Source organism: Microcaecilia unicolor, chromosome 6, assembly GCF_901765095.1.
Source record: "Microcaecilia unicolor chromosome 6, aMicUni1.1, whole genome shotgun sequence".
NCBI lineage: Eukaryota > Metazoa > Chordata > Amphibia > Gymnophiona > Siphonopidae > Microcaecilia > Microcaecilia unicolor.
Window position 1 is genome coordinate 296,309,555 of NC_044036.1, and position 15,097 is coordinate 296,324,651.

Genomic DNA, 15,097 nt, shown 5'->3' on the forward strand with positions numbered 1-15,097 from the left:
GAGACCATTGTTGAAGCAGGGCAATCGAGCTCAAGTGCGAACTCGTCCATGGCACTACCTCCAAAGTGGCCGTCATCGACCCCAGCAGCTGGACAAAGTCCCAAGCCCGCGGGCGAGGCATCCACAGGAGCAGACGGACCTGATTCTGAAGCTTGCACCGCCTTTGGTCGGGTAGGAAGACAAACCCCGAGGCCATGTCGAACCGGACCCCCAAATATTTGAGAGATTGAGAGAGGGTCAGGTGACTTTTGGGTATATTGACGACCCAGCCCAGAGATTGCAGTACCGATACCATTCTGGCTCTGGCCAGATGACTTTCGTCTGCCAAATCCGCTCTGATGAGTCAGTCGTTGAGGTACGGGTGAACCCGGATACCCTGTCGCCTGAGAAAAGCAGCTACCACCATAACCTTGGAAAAGGTGCGGGGAGCAGCGGCGAGGCCAAAAGGCAAGGCCCGAAACTGGAAATGTTTTCCCATCACCGCAAACCGGAGAAACCGTTGATGCAGGAGCCAGATAGGGCACGGGGGGGAAAAGGGAAGTGCGCCACTCACCGACGGGGAATTTACGAATTTACCAGTCTGTGTTTTGCGTCCTTCTAACGCTCGGGGGAATCAGCCAGCCCCGGGCTATCAACACCCGGAGGGAAACCAGGTAGCAGCAGCAGAGCACTTTTCAGCATGAAAGCTTTATGCATTAAAAGCACAAACTCCGGGGAGAAACAGGAGAATCAGGAACAGGAGCTCCTCTGGTAGCCTCTAACCGAGGCGTCCCCCTGCACGCAGACTCCTCTGCAACAGCGAGGGTCAAGGCGTGTGGCGTTTCCAAAATGGCGCCCGCTGCTAGCTCCATTGAGCGGGAAGAATCATCGCTTGCCATGCTCATACCAGCTCTAGCATCTAAACAGCATGTCTTACAGAGCCCCGCTGCTGATCTACATTTACCACAATAGAGAATCGTCTGACCGGACTGAATTATATAAGCAAAATGGCGGCTTCACGCCAAACTTACCCCGATCGGAACGGTGTCCGCGGGACGTCCCCGGAGGAGCTGGGCACCACTCTCACCTCAAAAGACCGAGTCAAACGAGCTCCGGTCAAGCTGCACATGGAAAATAGCCTCAGAATACCCACGCAGAACTAATGCGTATTTCCTTTTTTTTTTTTTTTTTAAATGCTGTGAGGAAAGTTGGAGGCAGGCAGCAACAGAGGTACTCCGGTAGGCAGGGGGATGGGTAAGGCAGGGAAAGGGCGAACCTATATGCCTTCAAAGTGGGCACCACCAGCCACTACACCCCTGCTTCAACTGGCAAAAGCACAGGAGCCACCCCAGGCAGAAGGAGCTGATCAAGCTACGTCCACACCTGCTGGGAGATAGAGCAATACTGAAGGCAGATGGAGCTAGCCGTCCATAGAGCACTTTGGTTTTTCAGTGTTCTCTATCTCCACCTGCTGGTAGGCGGACATAACCCATCAGTTAATGGATTCATCTGCTGCTGATGACAAGGAATAATAGTTTTAAGAAGGCAGGGCGGCAGGAAGGAAAGGAGGGCTGTTGTGGGAGGGCGGGCTGGGGTTGAACTGGAACTTGAGGGCTTAAAAGGAAGGCAGGTGGGCGCTGGGGTGAGTCGCTGGACATGAATGGGATGGGAGGAGAGGGCAGAGGAGGAGTCGCTGGACATAGATGGAAGGGGAGGGCAGAAGAGGAGTCGCTGGACATGGATGGAAGGGGAGGGCAGAAGAGGAGTCGCTGGACATGGATGGAAGGGGAGGGCAGAGGAGGAGTCGCTGGACATGGATGGAAGGGGAGGGCAGAGGAGGAGTCGCTGGACAGATGGAAGGGGAGGGCAGAAGAGGAGTCGCTGGACAGATGGAAGGGGAGGGCAGAAGAGGAGTCGCTGGACATGGATGGAAGGAGAGGGGAGAGTCGCTGGACATGGATGGAAGGGGAGAGGAGAGTCGCTGGACATGGATGGAAGGGGAGGGGAGAGGAGAGTCGCTAGACATGGATGGAAAGGGAGGGGAGAGGAGAATTGCTGGATATGGATGAGCGGGCAGGGGAGAAAGGAAAATTGCTGGATATGGATGGGAGGACAAAGGAGAAAGGAGAAATCGCTGGACATGGAGGAGAAGGCAAGAGGATAGAGAAGAGTTGCTAGACATGGATGGATGGAGGGGAGGGCAGGAGAAATGCAGGACATGGATGGAGGGGAGAGAGGAGAAATGCTGGATATGGATGGAGTGGAGGGCAGGGAAGAGAGGAGAAAGGAGAAATCGCTGGACATGGAGGAGAAGGCAGGGGAGAGAGAACAGTTGCTAGACATGGATGGATGGAGGGGAGGGCAGGAGAAATGCAGGACATGGATGGAGGGGAGAGAGGAGCAATGCTGGATATGGATGAAGTGGAGGGCAGGGAAGAGAGGAGAAATGTTGAACAGGGCTGGAAGGAAGGAAAGACAGAGAAAGGAGATGCATATGGATGGAGGGGAAGGGAGAGAAGAGAAATGCTGGATATGGATGGAGAGGATAGAAGACAGGCACATGGATGAAAGAGAGAGAAGAGAAATTCTGGACATGGAGGGGAGGGAAGACATATGAAGGAGATGCACATGGATGGAGGGGAGAGAGGAGAAATGTTGGAAATGGATGGAGGGGAGGGGAGGGGAGGGAAGACAGAGGAGGAGATGCACATGGATGGAGGGGAGGAGAGAGAGGAGAAATGCTGGACATGGATGGAGGGGGAAGAGGAAAAATGCTGGACATGGATGGAGGAGAGGGAAGAAAGATGCATACTGAACAGAGATAAGGGAAAGAGAAAAAAAAAGGAGAAAAACTACATATGGATGGAGAAAATAGGTAAAACCTGGATCCACTCTATACCTCCTCCAGTCAAGTCTGCGGAGGACCCAGATTTTACCTATGGATGTAGGGCAAAAAATGAAGAAGAAAGGAGGAAAGTAAAGAAATAAATGGAAAGGAAGCCCTGGAAACGGAGTTAAGAGAACAGATAGAGAGCAGCAGAATCAGAGACTGGGACCAACATGATCAGAAAAACAAAGTCACCAGACAGCAAAGGCAGTCTTTATATTACTGACTAGTAAAACATGCCCGTTTCTGGAGCAAATGAAATGGGCACTAGCAAGGTTTTCCTCCCGAACCCCACCTCCCTACCCCTTCGGTGTTGTGAAGCCCCTGACCGCCATTGCTCCACACCTCATCAACGCACGCGACCTTCATCTCCTGAGTCGTGAAGCCACTGATGCCATTGCTCCGCCCTCAATGTCATCATGTTTGACGCGAGGGCAGGGCCCAGAGACAGTGATTTCGGTGGCTTCACCACCACGAACCCTTCGAACCTGAAGGAAGTAACCGAAGGAAGTGACACTGACATCAGTGTCCTCAGAACGTCGAGGGTGAGTTTTATTATATAGGATGCAAAGCTTTTCTTTTCTGAATTTCTTGATCAACTGTTATGAATTGATTATATACTAATAAAATTAAAAAAAAAAAAAGGATTGCTTTGCTACATCCCATGAATTCTGGGCTGGTATGGTAGACAGAAAGGGAGGAAAATTTTGGCTTAATCTGCTAATTTTCATTCCTTGAGTTCAGACCAGTCCAAAGACACACACTGTCATCTAATTTCTAGTCTTTCAGTTTGATTTATAACTTTTGCTGAGTACAGGATGTGGTGAAGCACTGAAATATTCTCAGGGTTTTCTCAAATTAGGATGGTTCCTGTTAAGAACTCTAGATGCCATCCTCCCATTAATTTTGTTAGGGAAGGGGTTTTTTATTGGTTAATATTTGTTTTATTACAGGAATATTGGTGGGCTGGTACTGCACAGTGCCTCTTATAGGGCAGAGTTCACAATGCATACATCTATCTCCATCTGCTGGCTGAGGGGCATAACTCATGAATTCTGAGGAGGTCTGATTGGAATTAAGGAAAGAAAATTAGCAGGTAAGAGCAATTTTTTTTCCATTTTATCCTTAGATATACTAGTGGCTAATAAAGATTACTAAAAAAGAAGCAATATGAACCTTAAAAACACAACTCAAAGGAAGGTACTGTTTCTACTCCTGCAACCACTCCACTACACCCTCTTTCTGTTTTGTTTCTGCTCCCATAACTACCCTGCTACCCCATTCCTCCTCTTGCTGTGCTATTTCTGCTTCCATTACTACCCTGCTACCCCATTCCTCCTCTTGCTGTGCTATTTCTGCTTCCATAACTACCCTGCTACCCCATTCCTCCTCTTGCTGTGCTATTTCTGCTTCCATTACTACCCTGCTACCCCATTCCTCCTCTTGCTGTGCTATTTCTGCTTCCATAACTACCCTGCTACCCCATTCCTCCTCTTGCTGTGCTATTTCTGCTTCCATAATTACCCCACTACCCCCTTCTCCTCTATGATCTTTCTCTGCTCCTGGAAGTACCCTGTTATTTCATCTTCCTCTCTGTGCAATCTCTGCAACCTTTTCCCCCATGCAGCCTAGCTTCCTTGTTCCCTCTGCTGAATCCCCTTACCTGCCTGTAGTGATCATGCAGTCGTGCTCTCAGCACATATAGATCTGCATTCTGCTTCTCCTTCTGCAACTGCATGTTGACCAGCCGAAGACAATCCCCATGTCTCCCTAGAGCAGCCAGGCAGGCAATGCTGCAAATATACAGACAGGCGAGTAAATATAAGTGGAAGAGACCTGAAAGGCCAATAGGGACAGCAGTGAGGCAGACAGATGCAAGGTTAAATGGGGTATGAGAATCAAAAAATTAGAAGGTAGTTTATAATAGCTGTTCATTTCAAGAAACTGATGTAGAAAAACACAACATTTTCTAATATAAGGGTATTCATACAACAAATATTCCAAAGTAAACTATGCCTGGGATTAATATGAGACAATGATACTGTTATTAAAAAGTGTGTGGGAAATGGAAGGGATGGAGGGGAATCTCCCCTGCTTAAAGTACACAAAATCAGCCCACCACATTACCTCCGCAAGTGATAGGCTGAATTCCAAGGCTGAAGTTCACTGGCACGAGTAAAGGAATCTAATGCATCCAGATAGGATTCCTGGTCATACAGGCACTGACCCTGTGGATCCAAACATACAGTGCAAGTGAGATATGCAACTCCACAGAGACAAACAAAAGGCACTTCAGGGGGAAGAGTTCTAGGGATCCAAGCAAATGATTTAAGCAAAGATAGCTGTGATCTGTGCACTGTTTTGCTCACCTGTAGGAACAGGATAAAGGTTAGGAGCCCGATATACTCTTCCTTCACAGTATTAAATGAACATGCCTTTCGTAAGTTCAGTGCAGCAGACTGGAAGTCACAAAGTAGCAAAAAGGCTTCTGCTCTTTTGACATACAGCTCCACCTAAAAAAACCCAAACAGACAAAAGGGTCTGCTGCAATAGATGGGAGCAAGAAGTAGTAGTAGAGAGAGAAAGAAAGAAAGAAAGAGAGAGAGGAATTGTCTCAGGACCAGATGCACTAAAGTCGTTGTTAGAGCCATTCCCTACCGAATTCCATAGCGAATCGGTAGGGAATGGCTATGCATCAAGGAAAGGGAATGCAAATGAGCTACTCATTGTAGCTCACTTGCATTCTCTATTCCATCATAAAACAGTCAGCCAATCGAGCACGCGTAGAGCAGCAAAGCATTATAGCAAAGCATTATGCTGGCTGCTCTGCGCATGCCAAATAAGCCTGTGCCTCCCGAAGACGCCATGCCGCTCACCCCACCCCCGCCGCAATAATAAAAACATAAGTGCAGTTGAGGCCGGCCATCGAGAAAAGGCGTCCGTTTTCGCCATCATTCACCTCTGCAATAATAAAGAACGTCTTTTTTGGCCGTGCTTCACTCAGCTGAGAGACCAGGAAGTCTCTGAGCCAATCACAGCGCGTTTAGCCGAGCTAAACGCGCTGTGATTGGCTCAGAGACTTCCAGGTCTCTCAGCTGAGTGAAGCACGGCCAAAAAAGACGTTTTTATTATTAAAAAAGGGGAGAATGGCCGGCCATAAAAAACAAACAAACAAAAAAAACGTCCATTTTGGCCCCTTGCAATAATAAAACGTCTTTTCTGGCAGTGCTTCACTCAGATACCAGGAAGTCTCTGAGCCAATCACAACACGTTTAGCCGAGCTAAACGCGCTGCAATTGGCTCAGAGACTTCCTGGTCTCTCAGCTGTGAAGCACTACCAAAAAAAAAAAAACGTTTTTATTATTGCAAGGGGGGAATGATGGCCAAAATGGATGTTTTTTTTTTATGGCTGGCCATTCTGGCCGTCATTCCTCCTTTTTAATAATAAAAACGTCTTTTTTGGCAGTGCTTCACAGCTGAGAGACCAGGAAGTCTCCGAGCCAATCACAGCGCGTTTAGCCGAGCTAAACACACTGTGATTGGCTCACAGACTTCCAGGTCTCTCAGCTGAGTGAAGTATGGCCAAAAAAAGACGTTCTTTATTATTGCGGAGATAAATGATGGCGAAAACGGACGCCTTTTCTCGGTGGCCGGCCTCAACTGCACTTTTTTTTAAATATTACTGCCGGGGGGGGGGGGGGGGGGGGGGGGGCGGAATGACGGTGAAAACGGATGCCTTTTTCCAATGGCCGGCCTCAACTGCACTTTTTTTTATTATTGCGGCGGAATGATTTTTATAGCAGTTTTTCATCAGTTTTCGATATTTCATTTTTATTTATTGTATTTGTATCCCACCTCTTTGCAGGCTCAAAGTGGCTTACAATACATCATGAGTAGTGGAAGAATGTTAGTGAATAAACATTTAGTATTACAAAGTATTGGTCATCATGATGATAATTAAACAAAGTTATAGTATACAAGCAGATAATTGAGAAACAGTTCTAAACATAGATAGACAAGTTGTGCATATTCACATTGGTTCATCTTTGTGGTATGCTTTATTAAAGAGATGGGTCTTTAGTGATATGCGGAAGTTCGTTCTTTCGTAGATCCATTTTAAGCTGTGCGGCAGTGCGTTCCATAACTGTGTGCTCAGGTAGCTAAAGTTTGACGCATGCATTAGTTTGTATTTCATTCCTTTGCAGCTGGGGAAGTGCAGATCAAGGAATGTGCGGGATGATCTTTTGGCATTCCTAGGTGGTAGGTCTATCAGGTCAGACATATAAGCTGGTGCGTCTCCATGGATAATTTTGTGAACTAGTGAGCATATTTTGAACGTGATGCATTCCTTAAGTGGGAGGCAGTGTAATTTTTCTCGTAAGGGCTTGGCACTTTCAAATACGATACCCGTACAGACCTCTCTTTAGAGTTTCCAGCGTTAAGGCAATCGGAAAAGTTTAGTGCATCTCATTACAATAGGGTTTCTACACAATTTGCTCATCTGCATTCCGTTTTCGTTAGCTGCTACCATCGTTGTAAAATAGCTTTTAGTGCATTAGTTTTTCCTACCTTCTCAGAGTCTAGGATGATGGCCTTGGAGAAGGCGATAACAGCATTTCCCCCCTCTGCTTGAGAAAGAAAATTCAGCCCTTTATTATATCTATAAGAAAGAAAACAATGTGAGAAAGGAACACACTATCAGCATAAGGTCTCTACTGAAACACACTTCTGTTATGTCAAAACTTCAACATCATTTTCTGGTCTCAAACACTGGACATACACCCTGTAACAAAGTACCTGCAGCTTGAAACTTTATTATTATGTTAATTTCCCATTTCTCAAATTAAGTTTCGTCTTGTGCCTACTGATAAGTCTGCCACAAACAGCATCTCGAACAGGGCCGGTCTTAGGCCGAGGCGGCTGCATAGGGCCTTGCGCTTAAGGGGGCCCCACGCAGCGCGCCTCAGTCAGCCTCTTCCGCTCCATCCCGGCACTCGCGGTATTTAAATTTACCTGGCTCCAGCCTCCGACATCGCAGCAGCTGCGCAGCGTCAGTGAAAGCGCTGCCTGTCTCTAACCTTCCCTTCGCTCGTTCGTTCCCTCTCAGTGTCCTGCCCTCGAGGAAATGACGGCAGAAGAAGGCGGGGCACTGAGGGAACGAACGAGCCAAGGGAAGGCTGGTGGAGAGACGTCAGACAGTGCTTTCACTGACGCTGCGCAGCTGCAACGGAGGTAAATTTAAATATTACTAGAAGAATTAAAACACACCAGAGAAGAGGGCGGGCAGGTGGAGATGGGAGTGGGAGGGATGGGGAGAGTTGATCGATGGACTTGGATGGGAGGGCAGGGCCCAGGGAGAGAGGATTAATTGCTGGACATGGAGGGGAGGAAGGAGAATTGCTGGATATGGATAGATGGAGGAGGGAAGGGGAGAGAGGAGCATCGATGGACAAGGATGAACATGGATGGGAGGGCAGGGCCCAGGGAGAGAGGAGAAATTGCTGGACATGGAGGGGAGGGCAGGGGAGAGAGGAGAAATGTTGGGCAGGAATGGAGGGAAGGAAAGACAAAGGAAGGAGATGCACATGGATGGAGGGGGAAGGGAGAGAGGAGTAATGCTGGACATGGATGTAGGGGAGGGGAGGAAAGTAGATGCACATGGATGGAGGGGAGTGAGGAGAAATGCTGGATATGGATGGAGGGAAAATTGCTGAATTTAAGGGCTGGATCGGAACACTTTGAAGGCAGATGCTGAAACTGGAGAAAGGATAGGGACAGGGCTACAGATGGTAGACAGGACACATAAGGACACAGGAGGATGGTGGACATGGTGAGAGAAAAAATATCAAATGGAAAGAAGACACTGGGACCAAAGCGAATAGAAAAACTAAATGATCAGACAACAAAGGTAGAAAAAAGTATTTTATTCAGAATTTATTAATTGGAATATGGCAGCTTTTGGAAATGTGCATCTGTGATATTTTGCATGTAAGTTTCAATTTTTCTAGTATTACTGCATGCTGAGTCTGACTTCTTGAGGTAACTTTCCAGTTCAGTATTTTGCCTTCATATCTGTTGTGTCATGTGTTTTTCATGTGTGATCAAGGTGCAGTATCCTGCTATCGTGTAGTATTTGCAGCCCTTTTTGTTTTGTTTCTTTTCACGAGGTAGTGTATTGGTGTTTTAGAGCCTGGTGTAATTACAGTTCTGCCTTTCCACGCATAAGGTTGTAGCTTGTCCTGTCCTTGGAATTAGTGTTGTTATGGTTTGGTAAAGTTATGAGTGTGTTTTTGCACAAGTTTGTGTATAGTGTTTTGCAGTGGAGAGATTGTGTGTCCGCACCTCTGACCCCCCCCTCCCCAGGGTTATGAGAATTGGAACTACTAATTGTAGTGGACTTGAACTGAATAATTTCTGGGGAGGGGGGGGGGGGTTCATGATAGCATAATGCTTATTATTTCAATCAGTTTTTCTGTACAAGTTTAGCTTCATTTGTCTTTATTTGAAATTTCATAAATAAAAAAGTTTCTAAAAATTGAATAATCTTATCAATGGGGTGGAGCTGGGGGGCAGGGCTAGGATGGGGCCCCACCAAATTAATCTGCACAGGGCCCTGCACTTGCTAAGACCGGCCCTGATCTCGATATCAATCCAGGAAGATAACTGCTTGGCCAATGATTCTAGCCTAGACCTTTTAAAGTCTAAACAAACTATTTAATCTTGAATAAAATACTGTTTCTCCTTGCATTTACACTTAAATTCTGTGGACATAAATCTTGTAATTACACAGATGGTCTGATAGTTACTCCTAAGGAATTCTTCACAACTGCACAATGCAGAATTTGCATAGAATTCTGCACTTGCTGTCCTCCCTTCCCCCTCCCTGCCTGGATTGCATGGCAAGGGGACATGGTGCACAGTGCACACTGGCACTCCTCCTCTGCTGCCCTAGGCATGACTGCTTATTTGAGCCACCTGGGCTGCTTATAGTAGCACAATTCAAATGAGCAGTCAGATTTACAGCAGCAGAGGAGGATGTGACTGGATGTGCAGCCATTCAAGTGTGGGGGAGGGAGGAAATGCCACAGGGGAATGGGGGAATATTTAGTTTCAAGTTTATGAAATTTCAAATAAAGACAAATGAAGCTAAACTTGTACAGAAAAACTGATTGAAATAATAAGCACAATGCTATCATGAACCCCCCCCTCCCCAGAAAGTATTCAGTTCAAGTCCACTACAATTAGTAGTTCCAATTCTTATAAGTGTAAATGCAAGTTTATTCAGAGCTTGCTGTACCGCAAATCAGAGCCCATCTATGCAGTGTATAATGCTAAAAATAGAGTGGGAAAGAGCAGTCAGAGCAGGATACCAATAAGTAAGAAAGGGGAAGCACAGAGAGGGGAGAAGAGATGATATAAGGAACTACAAAATGTGATAAGAAAGAGGCAAAGAAAGAGCAAGGCAGTAAGGGAGAGGTAGTAAGTGTGTTCAAAGGTCTCTCTAAGGAGCGAGGCATGGAAGATTTAAGGAAAAGCAGCTGTAGAGATGCGCTTTAAGCTGGGGCGTAAAGGTTTGTAGGGAATCAGGGTGTTGGTGAAAGGGAAGTACATTCCAAAAGGACCAGACCAACAACTGAGAATATAGAGTTATGTGTGAAAACATGGGTTATCTGCTTAAAAGAAGGAACCCACCAAGAGATCTTGCTGGGATGAGCGGAGAGTGCGGGAAGGGGAATAAGGCATCAAAAAGCTAGCTAGAAATGCTGGAAAGCCAGCAGACCTAATATTAAAGACAAGAAGAAGAATTTTATAGGAAACTGGATAATTTATTGGAAGCCAATGTGCATCTTGTAGAAGAAGAGTAACATGATCAAACTTCAGGAAAACAGTAATTAACAAAATATGTGTTTTGAATCAGTTGTATACAATAAAGATTCTTCGCCTGAGGCATTTGTAAAACGAGTTACAGTAGTCGACCTAAGAACTAGAGAGTGGACTAGTGTCCAGATGGCTAGAGACAGGGTCGAATAGAGCAGATCATACAAAGCTTGTAGAAGCAACGTTGCACCAAGATGGATATGAGTTACAGTAGTCGACCTAAGAACTAGAGACTGGACTAGAGTACAGATTGCTGGAGAAGGGGTCAAATACACCAGTTCATACAAAGTCTGTAGAAGCAACATTGCACCAGGATGGATATTTATGTTTGGAAATTAAGAGCAGAGTCCAAAGTAATACCCAAAACTCTTAAAGAGGGTACCAATATAACCTGGATACTGGACAGTAAAATTGGAGGTGACAGAGACAGACCAGCACAAGGAGAGAAAGCAAGGACTTGGACTTATCTGGATTAAGCTTTAGCCTATTAGTAGTACGCCAAGAGGCAATCTGTGGGGAATAGTCATGGGGGTCCAGGGGATCAAAGGGGGAAAGAATTTGTAAGTCATCACGAAGACATAAGCAGTAAAGCCATCAGAGTGGATAAGGGTCAGGAGAGGTGTCATGAAAATACTGACTAGTGTGGGTACCAGAGTGGAGCCCTGAGGCACCCCACAGTTGGTGAAAAATGGTGTAGATGTCCCATTATTAAAGTGCTCTAGGTATATTAAAGTGGCCAGGTACAAAGCAAACCAAACTAAGACAAAGTCCCTAATACCAATCTCTCTTAGCTGATGAAGTAGGATTGAATGGTCCACTAAACTGAATGCAGCAGAGAGGTTCAACGAGAAAAGGAGCTCAGACTTACAGCAGTCTAGAAAAGACCTCACAAATGTAGTGACATCAAGCAGAGTGGTCTCTGTACAGTGCTATTGGTGAAAACCAGTCTGGTTGGGGTGAAAAGTTATCAAATTGTGTACAAACAACATTCTCAGTAAGTTCTGCCACAAACAGTAAGTTAGTTATCGGGCGATAATTTGAAGGGGAAACATCTGTACAGCCCAGGTCTTTAATCTTTGGACAAACGGAAGAAACCTTCCAAGTGCTAGGGACAAGACCCCAAGAGAGGCTGACAGAGACCATAGCATGAATGTAAGGAGCAAGAATAGTAACATGATGCTTAAGAACAGTAGAGGGGATGGGGTCAAGAGACGATGTACTTGGCTTCCTACCCTGCAAAATAGATACCACTGTAGTAACAGCAGGAGTATGAAAGCAAGTAAGAAAGCCAGTAGATGGACTATGTGTAGGAAAGGATGGAATAGGCACCACCAAGGAACCAACAGAAGCTAGAAAATGTTGAAGGACAGATACTTTACTAGAAAAGTGGGTGGCTAATGTTAGAGGATAGAGAAGCTAAGGCAGGGGGCTATACAAAGGTAGCGGTGAGGGACTTGAGAATGGAATAAAGGTGGCAGTATTGGGAGTCCAACTGATATGCTTGGTATAATGATCTTTTTTTTTTTTTGCTTTGTTAATAGAGAGTTTATAGGTATGCACCCATTCAGTATAAATAGCAAGCACAGCAGGAGTGTGGTGATGTCTCCAGTGTCATTCCACTTCTCTAAGGAGACCTCAAAAGTTTTAAGGATGGAGTGAACCATGGCTCATTTACTTTGGTTGGGTGGGAGCATGGAAGCAAAGAGGCAACTGTTTCAAGGACCTTGGTAAAAGCATTCCACTGGATCAACTGCTCATCTAGGGGAAGTTTAAGAAAATCATTGAGGTGAAGATCTAGAGAAGATTGAAGAGGTTCGGAGGTGATTTTAAATAGGTCTTGATAAGAGGAAGTTCAATGGTGTGAGTATGCAGGAGCACCAAGATTGGATACAAGAAAGGAAAGCAAGTTAAGGTCTGTCCAAGGGTACAACCAAAGTGGGAGGCATGTGAAATGAAGTTGCAATTGGAAAGTCAGAGTGTGAGTAAGTCATTAGAGAAGGACGAGTTTGAATCATCAAGCGGATATTAAGATCACTCAAAATTATGGGGATAGGACTGCGCAAGCAATAATCCAAAAATAAATTCTGTAAGAGCTGTACAGAGGAAGGGGGGGATGGTAGAGGAGAAGAAAATCAAGGGGAGGAGAGGTCTGAATGCAGTAACAGAGTAGCTCTAAGGGTGGGTAGGAGTCTGAGGGAAGTAGCTGGAGAGCAACATTAGTGAAGTGGACGATAGCAAAGCCTCCTCCTTTACAGTCAGCACGATTCTGAAAGTAGTAGGAATACCCAGAAGGGGCAGACTGGGCAAGATAAGCACAGTCTGAATCAGTAAGCCAAGTTTCAGCTAGAAAGAAAATGTCAAATTTGTCAAGCGAAATTAGATCTTTAATGAGAAAATACTTACCACAGGGTGAATGCACATTGAAAAGTCCCAACTTTAACTGAGAGGAGAGAGTAGACGGAACCAAAGGAGAAGTAGCTGTTAAAGGAACAGGGCGGAGATTTCACTCCCAAGGACCAGCAAGTGGTGGCAGTTTGGTCTGAGGCTGATGGCCCCAGAATAGAAGGATGAGTACAGCATGACACATGACCAAAGAAATCAAGATCAGCAGAAGTTGCAGTAAAGGAACATTTGTAGAACCAAGAGACATAATAAATAGGGGCACACCAAGGAGCAGGAACTGCTCCTTGTGCTGTCCTTCGGCACACGCACAGCATGTGCCACTAGTGGAATCAGTTTTGACCCCAGTTACCACTAGACCACTTCTGATTGGGAGCAGGACCCGGTTCACAGCGGCATCAAACAGGAGAGTAGATGGCAAACGTAGATGTGTACCATGTGGTTGGGTGACATAAGCTTGAGGTGCACCATGGAGGTAGAGCCAGGGGCACAGCAAGCCTGACAGGGTGCCATGGGGATGTGGGGAACCAGCTTGAGGGTGTGCCTTGAGGGGGAACAGAAAGAAGATGAGGTAGGGTATGTGCCTGGGAAGGAAGGAAGGAGTAGTGAGTTTTGAACATCCAGAGCGGGGAGAAAGTATGTGCTGGGGGAGAAAGATGGAGAGGTGGAGGTATGTGTGGGAAAGGGAAGACCTTATGGACAGAGAGAATTAGGGGTCTTGCTGTAAGTTAGATGGACAGAGGGTAGTAGAGAGAACTGAAGAAAAAGGTGGGGGATTTAAGGCCTGGGGAGAAGTCAGGCTTCAATATACAATGAAAGAAACCTCTTATTAAACAGCCTATGATAATTACTCTGCACACCCCATGTTTTTTTTTTTGGGAGGGGGGAGTAGAAGGCACAACTCACTGTTGATCAATTTGGGCTTGCACTATTTCTGGTAGTGCTTTTCCTTCTTGCCCAGTTTTCTGGCCATCAGTTTTCTGGCCATCAGTTTGGTGAAACACCACACTCGTCCTAAAGATCCGTTTCTGAGCTTTCTCTCTAGCTTCCTGAAGCTTTTCCTCAGATACTGCAGTGGGAAACAGCCCAGAAATCACCTACATAGGATAAAGTAATTGCATGTCAGCCAAGCCTACATACCAAGCGCAAGGCAAGCAACCCCAACACCAGAAACTCTACTCACTTTATTTAGCTTCGGGGTGATGACATTTTGATTCTTTGTTTCCATCTTAAGATACCATCAGAAGAAAATACAGACCAAGTCAGCGAGACATTCAACAAAAGCTTTCATTGGCAGCCATGAACTGAACCTGTCAGAACATTATGTTTCAACAATTTTTATTGATAATCCAGCATGTTAAACATTTCCAACAAGTTCAATATTGCAAAAATTAAATATGAAAACATGCTTCATAGGAACAAAATAATATCCATAACCAAAAAAATTTTTTTAAACAATTTTCTCCCCTCTCCACCCAACCTCTCCCCTCCCTTCCGAGCGGTACAGTCACAACTTGAAACGTGAGAGTAATAATATTATAAGCCAGCCGAGACTGGCTGACAGCTCAAAAGATATTATAACTAAATCTTATTGCATATTAACCCACCCAAACTTTGAGACCCCCCCTCCCCTACTACAAACCTCCCCCCCATCTGTTTCTCAGGAGGTCTAGATTCTTATGGCCTCCAAGAACGATGGGCGGAAAGCAGCTTAGACCGATTCTTGTCCCAACCCCCTCCCCCTTTTATGGTTCAACAATTGTGATTGATGAATTATCAACCCCCCCCCCCCCCCCAAGAAGTTCCAGCATGTGCAGCAGGGAGAAAACCTCAGCCAAACGCAGACAGATAAACCCGACTGCCAACAATAAGGGAATAGTTATCTACAGACTATTCAAAATCAAACTTCATGCTCTATGTGGGAGAGATTGAAGATATGCACCCCATACTGCC

General features: G+C 45.8%; 1 protein-coding gene across 2 annotated transcripts in view; it reads right to left on the reverse strand.

Moving 5' to 3' along the window:
• Positions 1–15,097, reverse strand: part of TTC16 (tetratricopeptide repeat domain 16) — a 54,093-nt gene that overhangs the window by 34,644 nt on the left and 4,352 nt on the right. For both annotated transcript variants that reach the window (XM_030207951.1, XM_030207952.1), the window contains exons 2-7: positions 14,328–14,454; positions 14,051–14,241; positions 7,436–7,526; positions 5,236–5,379; positions 4,994–5,094; positions 4,530–4,659 (exon numbers count right to left, since the gene is read on the reverse strand). In XM_030207951.1, coding sequence (XP_030063811.1) covers positions 4,530–4,659; positions 4,994–5,094; positions 5,236–5,379; positions 7,436–7,526; positions 14,051–14,241; positions 14,328–14,372 — 702 coding nt within the window. In that variant the 5' untranslated portion in view covers positions 14,373–14,454. The remainder of the gene's footprint in view (positions 1–4,529; positions 4,660–4,993; positions 5,095–5,235; positions 5,380–7,435; positions 7,527–14,050; positions 14,242–14,327; positions 14,455–15,097) is intronic.